General features: G+C 38.2%; 1 protein-coding gene across 2 annotated transcripts in view; it reads left to right on the top strand.

The window, feature by feature from the left end:
* LOC149148278 (D-xylose-proton symporter-like 2) overlaps positions 1–14003 on the top strand; it is a 476099-nt gene that overhangs the window by 94951 nt on the left and 367145 nt on the right. For both annotated transcript variants that reach the window (XM_089437884.1, XM_089437883.1), the window contains exon 3: positions 10104–10182. In XM_089437884.1, the coding sequence (XP_089294010.1) occupies positions 10104–10182 (79 nt within the window). The remainder of the gene's footprint in view (positions 1–10103; positions 10183–14003) is intronic.

Raw genomic sequence — 14003 nt, forward strand, 5'->3', positions numbered from 1 at the left:
ATGTTGTAAACCCAGTCTGCATGTGTAAATTGTAGATGATCTTAGCAGATCTGAGTCATATATGTAAATTGCCTAGTCAAACTTAATTTTTTAATGATAATCTACGTTCTGGAAGGTTTTTTGTCTCGCTGATTGATGATCGGCAGAGTTTTCCTTCAGCCTAACCCCAAAGCCGGAATGGATTTTGTCATTAGAATCTTAGGGGAATCCTAGTGTGCTTCGAGTCTATGTAAAAGTAATTTGGAAGTAATTCTAACTATTTGGTTAGGTTATTACAAATTGCTTGATCTGCTAGATTATATTTGTGTCGCAGCACTGGGTGGTCTATGAGTGTCTATGTCAAATGGGTTTTCCCCCTCAAGATGTAAAATTGTAAAAGTCATGATGTAAAGTGTCTTGAGGGTTAGAAAATGTTTTAATCCCCTCATAAGTCCTAAGTCTTAGGTCCTAGGTGATTTTTCCAAAGGGCTAAGTTTGAGGATCCAAAAATGAAAAAAAAACAACAAAACAAAAAAATATAAATAATAAAAAATACAATTTAAAAAAAAATGAAAAAATTAAAAATAACTAAAAAAATAAAAAATAAAATTTAAAAAATAAATTAAAAAATAAAAAAATAAAATAAAATAAAATAATAATAAGTCAAAGTTTTGAGAAAATAAATGCAAAGTTTTAATTTTTTAATATATTAAAATGCATTTAAAATTTCGACGAATGAGATTAAAAGGGATTTTGATCCTCATCGACAGTCGAGATTAGTTTGACATGGATCACTCGAACTAGCCGTTGGGAATTTTTCCTTTAAATAGGGTGTCAGGGGTCATTTAAGATGAGATTGGATCTGAGAGTCTGGTGCTAAAGAAAGCTCTCTTGTAGTCATTTTTTGTGCAATAAAGAAAGACTTTGGGATTGAAAATCTTGTTGGTGTTACTCTTCTGGAAGTGCTGTAAGATGTTTTATTTTTCTGCATAATTTTATTTTCAGGCATTGATAATAGCTTGATGAAGATTGATTTAGGCACAGGTATCTTGTTTGATCTCTGGGGTTTGAATGATAGTTTAATTTCTGAAATATAATGGCAGGTATCTCCATTTGATCTGAATTTCACTGTTGTTTTCTCCCTCTATGTTAATGGTTGATTTAAGCTGTGCAGGATATCCTTAATTTTGAGTTTACCGGGCGTTAGGGGAAGTTCTCGGCTGAACCAGCCAACTCCCGGATTGCGTTTTCTGAAAGAGCCCAGCTAGTTTTGATCCCGTGCTTATCATTTGAATTTTTTTTTATGAATGCATGAAGGGTTTTCTGAAGCATCTCACATTAAATTAAAATTCTAAAAATATTTCTGTGGCATATTGACAAATCTGGCTATTTAGAGCCTCTGAGCTGTAATTATTTAGCTGCTTTTCTGTTAGGGTTTTAGGTTTCTTCCTTGCACATTTTATTTCTGGGCGTTACTCTGAGCTGTAATTATTTAACTGCTTTTCTGTTAGGGTTTTAGGTTTCTTCCTTGCACATTTTATTTCTGGGCGTTCTGTTTTTTGCAAGTTGCAGGGTGGAAGAAAACTTTTTGTTTGAAGCCAGATCTAGGCCCTGGAGGGTAAGATCTGGCCTTAGGATTAGTTCTAGCAGGAATATTTACTTCACATCTGGAAAATTTTGTGGGGTTTTCATCAGACAATTTGAAGCAGCTGATTCAAAATTTTAAGAGCCCTGGTAAATCTTAAGAGGCTTTTCCAAGCCATTTGTCTATTGGGGTTTCGCTGATAAATCCGAAGTATAAGTGAGAAATTCATTTTCTGGAATTTGGGATATTTTTCTGAGGGTTTCAAAGTTGTTTTATCATTCTGGCATGCTTCAAAATTTTTCTTTGTTGTTGTGGTCACCCTCAATCACTGCCAACTCCATGCCATCTCCCTGCAAAACACATCGAAAAAAAAAAATCACGCAGCTTACTCCATTTATCTCTACGTTGCCCCTCTGCCTTTCATTTCACCTCACGTTGCTGCAATCTTCATTTTCATCCATCGATCTGCATAGCAGACCTTCCAACGCCGCCATCGAAACACTCATCCGCAACTTCCATAGCTGCTCCATGCGCAACCTTCTTCCTCACCTTCGTTCTCCCCCTGATCCACGCATTTTTTGTCACTTGCAGTAACCTCGCTCCTATTCACTGCTAAAACCAGTTTCCTTCCTGTGTATCCTCTCCAAATCTTCGCTGCTCCACGAATCTGCAAGCAAAAGCATAAAACCCATGGCTCTCTGTGTTGGTTGCTCCACGCTGTCACTCCTTAGCTCAGCCCCTCCCTCACGCTGGCACACCCAAACTCCAACGCTGCTCCATTGCCCACCTGCATATTGCTCTCTCTCTCACTGCGTCCTCCATCTATTCCTCGCAAATCTCCCACGCAGCCACATACTCCTTCTGCTCCTCACACATACCTGTGACTGCAAAAACAAGCATACGTCTACATTTTTTTTTATGTGTTAGTATTGTTTATGTTAGCGTTTAATTTTTTTTGTGTGTTAATTTAAAAAAAAAGAAGAAAAGAAAATGAAGTTCGATTTTCTTCATAGTTGTGATATGATTAAATTTTAGCTTTTATTATTTATTTTTGACCTTTTTTTAACTCAGGTTTTGGTTGAGATTTAGTTTAGCGTATGTTCTTTTTTATATAAAGTAGGTTAATAAATAAAAATTCGATTTGTCATATAGTCTTTAGTTATAAAAGTTTAGTTTTGTTTTAATTTTAAAGTAAATCTAAATATCATAAAAAATTATTAAAAATCAAAAAACTAAAATTGGTTGTTTTATTTTATTCATTGTTATTTATGTAATATGGTTAGGTTTTAGCTTTAGGTATGTTAAGTTTTAGTGTAGATTAAATTTTAATTTTAGTTTTGTTCTATGTTGATTTTAAGTTTAGAACTTTATATCATAATTAAAAATTAAAAAATATAAAAAAGGCATCTAAATTTTAGATTAGACTTTAGTTTAGATTAGATTTTATTTTTTAGGATTTTAGTTTTGACTTAGAATTTTATTAAAAAAACCAAAAATATTTAAAAATAATTTTTTTTGAAAAAAGGCTAATTAAAAGTTGGAAATTCTTTTTTAAAGTCTTTTTTCTGTTGTTGTTAAATGTGCTTAAAATGTTTATATCTGGAACTTAACTATTTGAAATCTGGTCAGCATTTAAATTTCGTGGTTGTTTAAAGCATTCAATCTTTAGAAATTTAATTGTTGGCTTATTATTAAAGCGTTGAGTTTATTGAATAGCTTGTATCGCTTGGGATATTCAATGATAAATGTTTGCTTTACAAGGTTCATATTTCTGCAATAATCATTTAATCATTAACTCCATAAGGCACTGACACATTAATTTCTAAAATCAATCAGGTGCTAAGTTGCCTTGTTGTGTCTCCCAACCCAACTGGTCCACAGTTGGTCTTCCTTTATCCCATAGGGTCTACCCCCCTTAGCCTCGGGAGACGGCTTAAACGGAGAGATCGGGGATCAGGGTGATAGCCCCCGGTCTGAGCGTTTTCGTGACAATCTGTGCGACAACAATACTAAAACGTTGAGCACATGTGTGGGTTATTTGGTTGCTGGCCGACCTTGACGAATTGTATTATAACACAAATAAATTCATAACTCCATGAATACTTATCGGAATCAGATGATCTTTAAATCAATCCTACTCCTCTTGATGAGAGGAGTCCAAGAAAAATATCAGCTGCCATAAATAAGATGACCCACATGGAGTTTGGCCCTAGTTGCCAATTTTAACACTCCCTCTCAACTAGGGAGAACTCCATCCGTTGATCCATCTGCCAGACTGTATTATCTTTGCCATCAGTGCCCTGCACTACTCTGCTCTACTGAACTGTGAAGAAGAAGAATTGATCGAGAATGTCTCATACCATTCTCTACTGACCCGAAGTCAATTCCATATGAAGAGAGTGTGTCATACCACTCTTACTGATCCCAGATCAGTTCCAAGAGAGTGAGTCATATCACTCTTATTGACCCGAAGTCAGTTCTAAATGATTCCAGATCAATATCAAAAGAGAGTGTCTCAAATCACTCATACTGATCCCAGATCAGTTTCATTGATCCCAGATCAATGGAGGTAATCCTAGCATAGGGAGTATGATAGATACAATGATGCGTCCATCGAAAGTACTATGATGGTCCCTAACCCCATTTCCCTACTCATTAGCCAGATGAGAGGTACTTCCCATGAGTCCCAGACTGCATGGGTAGGATGCCTCGACAGGAGAACCACTCATCCTGTCCATAAGTTGCCATGGGGTATCACAGGGGAAGGTTGAACCATTCACCTTGTACACAGCGCACCATTAGGGGAGGGTGAGTCTTCCTATGGTCGCTTGTTGCTCTAAGAAGTACCCCGAACCCCCCAGAGCTCCCAGAGCTCAATGCATGCATCATGCAGGACCCTCATAAGAGGGTCTCTCAACGACTCCAAGTTGTTCGGGAAAGTCACAAATTTGACCTTTCCTCGGGGCTTTGACAGAATGTCTGCGACTTACACATCAGTCCCAATGCGATGGGAGCCTTCTTTCTCATTGATGTACCATATCCCAGATAAGGTAGTACTTGATGTCTATATGCTGGAGCAATTATAGAATACGGGATTCCTCAATAATCGAATCCCCCTCTGGTTGACACAGAAGATCACGGTGGTATCCATCATGTGTACAAACAACTTGCTGAAGAGCTTTCGCAACCAGGCAGCTTCACACGAGGTCATACTCGTAGCTATGTATTCGGTCTTGGCGGTGCTTATAGCAACCAACTTTTGCTTCATGTTCATCTAGGATATCGAAGTAGAACCCGAAGAGAACTAGCACTCAGAAGTGCTTCTTGCGATCCTCCACACTGCCTGCGCAGTCAGCATTCGAATAATCATGCAGGTTCACATTTCCGACAGTGTATCTCAATCCATGAGAGATTGTGCCCCTAAGATATCTCAGAAGATTCTTGGCACAAATCCAGTGAGGCTCAACCAAATATGAGCCCAACATGCTAACTGCAAACAATATATCCGGACGAAAGCTCACCAAGAACATCAATGCGAATGAGTTTATGAAACTTAGAGGCATTTCCCAAATCTAGTCTGGCATCACTACCACATAACTTCTGAAAGTTAAGCTCCATCGAGGTAGTCACGGGCTTTTAGTTTACCATTCCAAATCTGGAACCCAAATCCCGCTTACTTTTGCAAATGAGAGGGTCTGCACCTGTTAGAAAGAGGTCGTCCTTAGAAGGTGCCAGTATGAGAGGTTTATCATCCACAACCTTCAAGCAATGGTTTGGATCGGCTTCACTCCTAGTGAATCTCAGCTTCATCAGACAACTATCAGTCCTCTCATAGTACGCCTAGGGTGTTTTGCTTCAAGCCATAGAGGGCTTTCTTACATGAGATTACTGATCATGAACCTCAAACCCCTCAGGTTTTTCCAAACCTGTGGACCTGCTACATGAGGGGAATGGTTCCCTTGTAAGATTTTCCTTCGGTACATCTGAGACATGTACCTTCATGCTCTTTTTGAATTCAGGCATTCCTGTCACCATCTGACTCACATCGAGTAGGGCCCCATAAAGTAGACCTCCGGTGCTATAGATGAGATGTGTCAACTGACATGGTCCGCAATGGACTTCTTGCAACTTGATACAAATTGCCAACCCTGAACCCATGAGTAAAAGCATCTTTGAAAATTTCATTTTTAAACACATACCTTTCCATCGATGAATGCCACCTTGAAACCTTTGACTTCCATTGTCGAAATAAACACCAGGTTCTTCTTGCGATCACGTACATAAAGACATTCTCGTAAATGAATCAAGTTACCCTCATTCAATTAAGGGGTAACATTCCTTACATCCTTTCCAGGATAGGTGGCATTGACTCCAAGAATAATCACACGAGTGTTTTCATCTCTACCAATTTAGAGAGAGTACCCTTCTATCCGATGAAGTGCCTTGAAGCACTATAATCAATAAGCCAGATTCCTAAAGAGTTTGGAGGAGAGGGCCAATACAAGATAATGATTCTTTATTTTATCATAAACAACATTTGATTCTTCATACCTGGGGTTCCTTGCTTTCTTCGAAGAGTTGGCTATTTCTTTCGATCATTGAAGATGTCCCTGGAATGATTGTTATCCTCATCAAGTGATGTGTCCCTACCATTCGGACACTCCTTCGCATAATGGCCGAACTTATTAAAATAAGGCATCTGCCTTTCCTTCCACCCTTAGATCCGTACTTCCCATTGAAGTGATCTTTAGGTAGGCCATCAGAAGCTTCCGCTACGCCATTCTGATAATGTTTTCTGCTTCGACTTCACCCTTGGTGAATTTGAAGAGGGATGAGGAACCCATTGAGCCTTTTGTCCTCTCCCAACTGTCTTCAGTGATTGCTCTTTCACTCTTGCTTGGGCTTTCTCTTTACCTCAGCTCCGATACCATGTTAATTTTAGGTATGTTCTATGCTAGGAGCAATTTATTTCAATTTTCACAGTCAGCTCAATATCTTTTCCAGATTAGCAATCACATCAACATTATAGTAAATTGCAGATAGAACATAAACATAGATCGCAGAAGACAAGCCAAGACAAGAGGACACAAGACAAAGACAAACCACAATGTGGGGAAACCCCTGATTAATTCTTCTTATATGTTCTTCAATAGTTCAACAAAGAGAGAGAGAGAGTACATATACAGCATAAGTCAACACGTTGACTTGTCTAAATAAGAGCATAGATCATCTCTAAGTAGATGATACATGAGGTAGCTGAATTTAGTTGAAGACATGCTGCTTCAACTGATTCTCCAAGGTGACTCCATCACCTATCATTGTGCTGCACCTCGTCATCACGCTCCACCTCACTGTGCTGCACCATGCTGCACCCATCATCGCTACGCTGGACCTTATTACTATGCTGCACACATCATACTGCTGCACCTTATGCTGCACCTTCCTGTACTGCAACATCTTGCTGTACCTTATCATCTTGTTGCACTCACCAGTGTTGCCTCATACTGTACCTCACTGTACTGCATCATATATGTGCCATTGCTGCACCATGTTGCCACACTGTTGTCCCATGTGCTTGCAGCATCATGCTTATCACCATGTGCTTTCTGTACCTTGCCCAATTTGCTTTTTGCACCTTGCCCAATGTGCTTGCAGCACCATGCTTGCCACCATGTGCTTGTTGTACCTTGCTTACCGTACTGCTGTCCCAATTGGCTATTGCTGCACCATGTCATGCTGCTGTCCCATTTGTTAGCATGTCATTGCTGTTGTCCCAATTGTTACCATGCCATTGCTGCTGTCCCATTGTTAGCATGCCATTGCTTCTGTCCCAATTGTCGCTGCCGTCCCATTATTGCTGCTGTCCTAATTGTCGCTGCTGTCCCAATTGTTGTCATTGCTGTGACTGCACTTCTGGTTAGGGTATGTGCCATTGCCCTTAACCCAACACACAGCAAGACTAGCCCTCTAGTGCCACGACCAGCCTTGAAGAGGCTCTTCCCATGCCACGTTATCCTCTCAACGCAGCCATGAAATAACTCCAACAGCTTGCTATGGCATGCAGCCTAGCTTGCTGTAGCTTTCAACCTCCTCAACGTGCCCAAACAGCCACTCAAATTCCAGTGTTTAGCTTCCCTCTACTCAGCCTAGCAGCCTGCCTTCTCGGCCCTAGATCCTTGGCCCTCCATCCATCAATTCAGTCACTTGAAGTGGCCTGCGGCTAGGGCATCATGGACCTGCGGTTAGGGCATCATAGTAACCCTCCTTGACTGCGGCTAGGGCTTGTAGAGACCAGCGTATAGGGCAGTGTGTAGGCTTCCTTCTTGACTGTGTCTAGGGCTTGTAGAGACCAGCGTATGGGGCAGCGTGTAGGCTTCCTTCTTGACTGTGTCTAGGGCTTGTAGAGACCAGCGTGTAGCCCTCATTCTTGATTGCGTCTAGGGCTTGTACTAGGGGTCTTTACCTTCTGCGTTTAAGGCTTCCTCTCTTAGATTTCTCTTCCGCTAAAACCTGGAACAAGTGGAGAGAAATCAAGAGTGAAGTGTGTAGAAATGACTATCAAGTCACCTCCTTTTATACTAAAACGTTGAGCAAATGTGTGGGTTATTTGGTTGCTGGCCGACCTTGATGAATTGTCTTATAACACAAATAAATTCATAACTCCATGAATACTTATCGGAATCAGATGATCTTTAGATCAATCCTACACCTCTCGATGAGAGGAGTCCAAGAAAAATATCAGCTGCAGCCTGCCATAAATAAGATGACCCACATGGAGTTTGGCCCTAGTTGCCAATTTTAACACCTTGGAATTCAAATATGTGGAGTGGTTGCATGTATGCACATTCTTGTAGGGCACATTCCATGTGGATACTTGGCATTGGACTTGGTTTGATGCCCATTTTTGGTGGTGCATCCTCTTCATGAGTGTTATTTGGTGCATACTGCTACTGTTTTTGGATGAGGGTGAGTTGACTTTGAGAGACCAGTTTCCACATGTTGTAACATGGTTAACCATGAACTTAGGAGATATCTAACTACTGCATCATTATAATATTTATTTGACTTGTCATGGAGTTAAAAACCAATAATATCTTATTGTATGAGAGAAGAGACTCACTCTATAAAGATGAGCTCTCTTTCCATTATAATGGCAGGGAATTTGGGGATTGAGGATCTCTCCCCTTGGGCTACATTGTACTTTATTGTACAATATTAATGAAAGATTCGACTTATTGTATCTCTCTTTTGTGAGGTTTTATTTATGCAATTCTTTCACATGTTGATTATTTTTATAAGAAAACATTGTAGCTAGTCATGAAGGCTTTATAACGGAGCATATACCATTTGGATAATTGAATCTAGGGATTAAATCCCTCTTACGTTTATTGTTATATCAAAATTGCATCTAACAAACTGGGTTGTTACTTAAACCAATATAACATCAATTTCATGGCTTTGTTTTAGAGTAGCACTGCTAGCTCTCCAAGGGTAATTTTCTACATCAATTTTCAGCAAGCTAAAATTGATTTATGGCATGCATAGAAGCCTTTATTTACCTTGCAAATTCATGCATTAACCCTCTTAGATCCATGGCATTTGACTCCATTTTTCCCAAGATATGGATTGGCACTTGGTCCTAGGCATTGGACATCATACTGCTTTTTCACACCACTCATTTTCCATTTCCCTACAACCATTTGTTTTTCTTAGGCTAACTATTCACAAAATCACTTTGAGCCTCCACTCCATAGCCTTAGTAATCCTATATTTAGGGGAGCTCCCTTGAGTTGGAGAAGATCCAACCAAAAGTGTGAGGAAGAGTTACTGAGGTGACAGTGGGTAGCCTTCCTCAGTTGCACAAACTAGCCTTTGATTCCTAGGACTTTACATCTTATGGGGGTGCTAGATTTTGTTGTAACATACCCAATGGGGTTAGTAAAATGCCAATTAGGGTAACAAGCTCCTACATAAGGGCACCAGTCTAGTACTCTAACCAAGGTCAAGCATCCACCCAAACTGAGCCATGTGGGAAGGATAAATAGCACTCTCCTAGAAAGGTGGAAACACATTTGGAGTAACCCTAAATGGTAACATAAATGTGAGAAATAAATTTATTGAATACTACCCTTTTAAAATGATGATGGCCATGTTTTATCTTTGTCTGATTAGTGTTAAATTTTGTTGCTGATTCACTGCTGTTGGGTTGCTACCTGATCATAGATAATGTCCTCCTTTTTGTTCTATAATTGCATAATAATTTTGCTCCATAATGTATTATTCATCTCACATGTAGTCCCGATGTATTGAATCATACGTGTAATTCAATTTTGTCTTCAATTATGTTCACCCCTACCTTTAGCAATCAAATTTCTCAACTCATCTGTTTTAACTGAAAACATAGTAAGAAAGCCACAAAAACCAGTAGAATTTGAGATTTTTGGCATTTTATAAATGACAACTAAAATAGTACAGGTTTCATGTTTGTGGAATTCCTCTGTAATAGTTAAGCATCATGCATCTGGCATGTGTTGTGCAGATTTCTATTCCCAGCCATGGGAGGTGTACTGTTTGGTTATGATATTGGTGCTACTTCAGGTGCCTCTGTTTCATTGCAGGTACTAATGGATTTCTTTTGTTTCGGTTTAAAATTTAAATGCAGCTGGTCTTATGTATCTCTTGTCTTTTAAGTGTAATTAAAGAATCTGTTTTATTGAGAAAATTAGCAAAATGTATTTAAATTGCAACAACACCTTTTATTGTGTTCATTAGAGGTTAAGATTGTCTTTTCCCCGAGGTTAGATGAATGGATTGTTGAGATTTATAAGGGTCAATGGAAGAATTGATTGAATAAGATCTGAACTAGCCTCCTCACCTAGTGCTCTATAGAGAGATAGATCTAGTCCTAGATAGAGTGCAAAACCCAAACAAAAATACTGAAAAATAGAAATACAAGTGTGTGTAAGAGAAATATGCCAATAAGAAGAGAGTGCCAAAATTAAGCGCCCTTAGGGTTATAACACTTTGTATTTCAGATCAAGAAGATCACAAGACAGAATGATACAAATGAGAGCTTGAGTTGTGTATTTGCACGTAACTTAAGTGAGGCATCCTCCTAGTAGGGGTTATTGGCCTGTGTGGGTAACCCTATTGGACATTTTTTTTTTCCTTCCCATTCTTCACATCCAGCTGGTCAACCATGCAGCATTTGACAGCCAACACTAGCTGATGACATGCCATTAGATATCCGTCACTTGTGTCAGTGATATGCTTCTCACCTATCCGACATGAGCACATGAATGAAAGTGGGCTTCTTATCAAAAAGTACTTTATTCTTTTTACAATCTGGTGCTTGTGTTTGTTTGTATTTGGACATTTGATATGGATTATGTGGTGACCTGGAAGAAGAAGAAGTTTTGACCATGATCTGATTCCCTCACCTTAAATGGGGGGTTAATCTTCGATCCTAATCTAGTGGGACCTCCCCTAATGGCCCCATGGGTATAGGAGGGAAACTAGTCAGGAAGCCTTGATTGAGATAGTGCAGTTCCATCTATCTCCATTCCATACTTACCACTTTCCGTTATACATTACAAGCCCTTATCTCACGTCCATTCTTTGGGTTCAACTAACCATTGGTTCTTTGGGATTTGGCACCCATACATTCTCATACCTGGGTAGGGCCCGAAACTTTTCCCTTGGAGGTTGATGCAGCTAAAAGAAAAAGAAAGAGCATATCATGGCCACAAAATAAAATAAAAAGGATATCAAAGTGCAAAAGATGGCTAGGACATACACATTAGCAAAAGGATTTTGATGCATTTATAGTTGAAATAAACAGGCTTAAGGAACAGTTGCAGGACACTGAAAAGAAGGATCATGTCATTAATGAAAAGGAACAAGAAGTGGCTCGGTTAAGTAATAAGCTACAAGAAGCAGAAAGAAGAGAAGGTATTTTGACAAGTCATCTCAAGGAAAGATTCGAGAAATTGAACAAGCTTGAAGCTGATTTCAGTCAACAGGAAAGAAAATTTGAAGAAGAGATCATCTCCTTGAAGACCCAACTTGAAGAAGCAAGAAGAACCAAAGAAGTAATAAAGACTTAGGTGCTAAAGAAGGAAGAATATGTCATCCCCAGTAGCCGGAAATCCTCATGTGTCGAAACAAGTGAAGCTCCATGCATTGAAGGCACAAGTTCCAAACCCCCAAAGAGCGTGATTGAAGAAAAGCTTGGCATCATCCTTCAAAGGTCAAGTCAATGTGGAAGCCAAAAGGAGATTGAAGATGCTGAAAAACAACAAAGGGCTAAACCCCCTCCAAGGATGAACGACTTCAAAAGATTCATATCGTTGAGGCAAGCCATCTCATCCATGTACACTCATATGTTTTTGAATTACTTTTTTTCATGTACAAATTATGGGCATAAGGCTAGGTATTGCAAAGCTTATGGATGGAATGATTATCAAGGTCATTATCAAAACCCTAAGAGCAAGTTTGCAGTAACACAAGGCAAATGTTCAAAGTTCAAATATCCCCTTCAACAGAAAGTATATGTCAATTGCTCAATCCTTCAAGTATCATGTAGAATGATTCAAATGCCATAACTATGGACATATAGCTCGTGATTGCAAATACATGATGGAATCTTCCCTTAAAGAGAATTCTAATATTAGGTACAAGAAGGTTTGCAAAAGAAAATAAAAGCAAGAAGATTAGGTGAATGAAAAAATCTCAGCAGTTATGCTCTCAAGATTTGTAAAGTCACAAGGCCATGATGAATTTACAGGTACAATGGAAGATGTCAAGGTTCAGGATGATCCAACTGCAGACTGGTTCATACATTATTATGAATAGTCCAACTTGAAGACTCCCTGTCTTGTGAATGTTGAAGAGGGGGAGTCTAAGTAGCAGTGGTTGCAAATTTGAAGATCTATCTTTCGACAATTTGATTTGGAGTGGCAGAAATGAAGAAGTTGTCAGAGCGGTGTTGTCGCACAGATTGTCATGACAACGCTTAGACCGGGGGCTGTCACCCTGATCCCCGATCTCTCCATTTAAGCCGTCTCCCGAGGCTAAGTGGGGTAGACCCTATGGGATAAAGGATGACCAACTGTGGACCAGTTGGGTTGGGAGACACAGCAAGGCAAATTAGCACCTGATTGATTTTAGAAGTTAATGTACCAGTGCCTTATGGAGTTAATGATTAAATAATTGTTTATCAAATGCTGCAGAAATATGAACTTTGTAATTCCACCATTAACAATCATTTATCATCAAATAACCCAAACAAAGATTATTTTTACCAAATGTGAGGTAATTGATAAATGCTCAATGCCTTAACAATATTTCAGCAATTAAAATTTAAAAGATTAAATACTTTAAATAACCACACAATTTTAAACGCTGACCAATTATCACTTTCATATAGCTAATCTTCAAATGAACATTTAAGCATGTTTATCCACATAAAAATGATAAATATTAATCCCACATCAAAAATCTATTAGCCTTAGAAAAATACACCAAAATTTGGAAACGTGACAAAATATGCTAAGACTAAATGCGACACAAAAATATTTCAAAATTTTTATATATTTTTTATTTTTTATATTTTTTTAATTAAAAGAAAAACTAAACAAAATAACTCAAAATCTTAAATATTAATCTAATCTAAATTTAAACCAAATTTAAGTCCTAAACCATAAAGGAACTTTTTTGGTACCCTTTTTATAATTAAAAAAAAAAATGAGCTAAGCAAAAATTAGAGTAAATAAAACTTAAAAATTATTAACACTAAACTAAACCAAGTGAAAAAGCAAATAAACTAAAACTAAAACCTAACTTAAAACTCAAATATTAAACTAATCTAAATTTAAAATTTAATTCTAAAACTAAATAAAAGAAAAAATAATTCCTTATGCCTTTTTTAAGTTTTAATTTTTATGATTTATTTTTGATATTATTTTTAAAATCAAACTTCAAAAAATTAAATCTAAATTTAAAGAAATCTAAATCTAAAAACTAAAACAAAAGAAATAAATCTAAAATTTATATGAACTAACGGCTAAACCAAAGATAAAACCAATGTTTTACAAAACGGACTCGGATTCGGACTCGGCCGAGGATCGACTCGGAAACGGAAATGGAAACGGCAATGACTCGGCCGGCTCGATTTCAATGACTCGGTCGTTGTAAAAAATACATTAAATATTTATTTTTTTTATAAAAAAACATAATTTTAAATATTTTAAAAAGGTCCTTTTCCTTGAGCTAGTTTGTCAAGGTGCTTTCCTTATTGTTTGCCTCTTGCAACATGCTTTTGAGGTGATCCACTTCCTTCTTTGACTCATTAAGCTCAAGCCTCATACTGCCCCTGCTACCACTGCTCCAACTGTCCTTTGTTGCTGCTACTGCTGCCACTGTTTCTGTTATGCCACCT

Source organism: Pinus tabuliformis, chromosome 9, assembly GCF_031772625.1.
Source record: "Pinus tabuliformis cultivar Carrire ecotype Pingquan chromosome 9, CPIR1, whole genome shotgun sequence".
Taxonomy (NCBI): Eukaryota; Viridiplantae; Streptophyta; class Pinopsida; order Pinales; family Pinaceae; genus Pinus; species Pinus tabuliformis.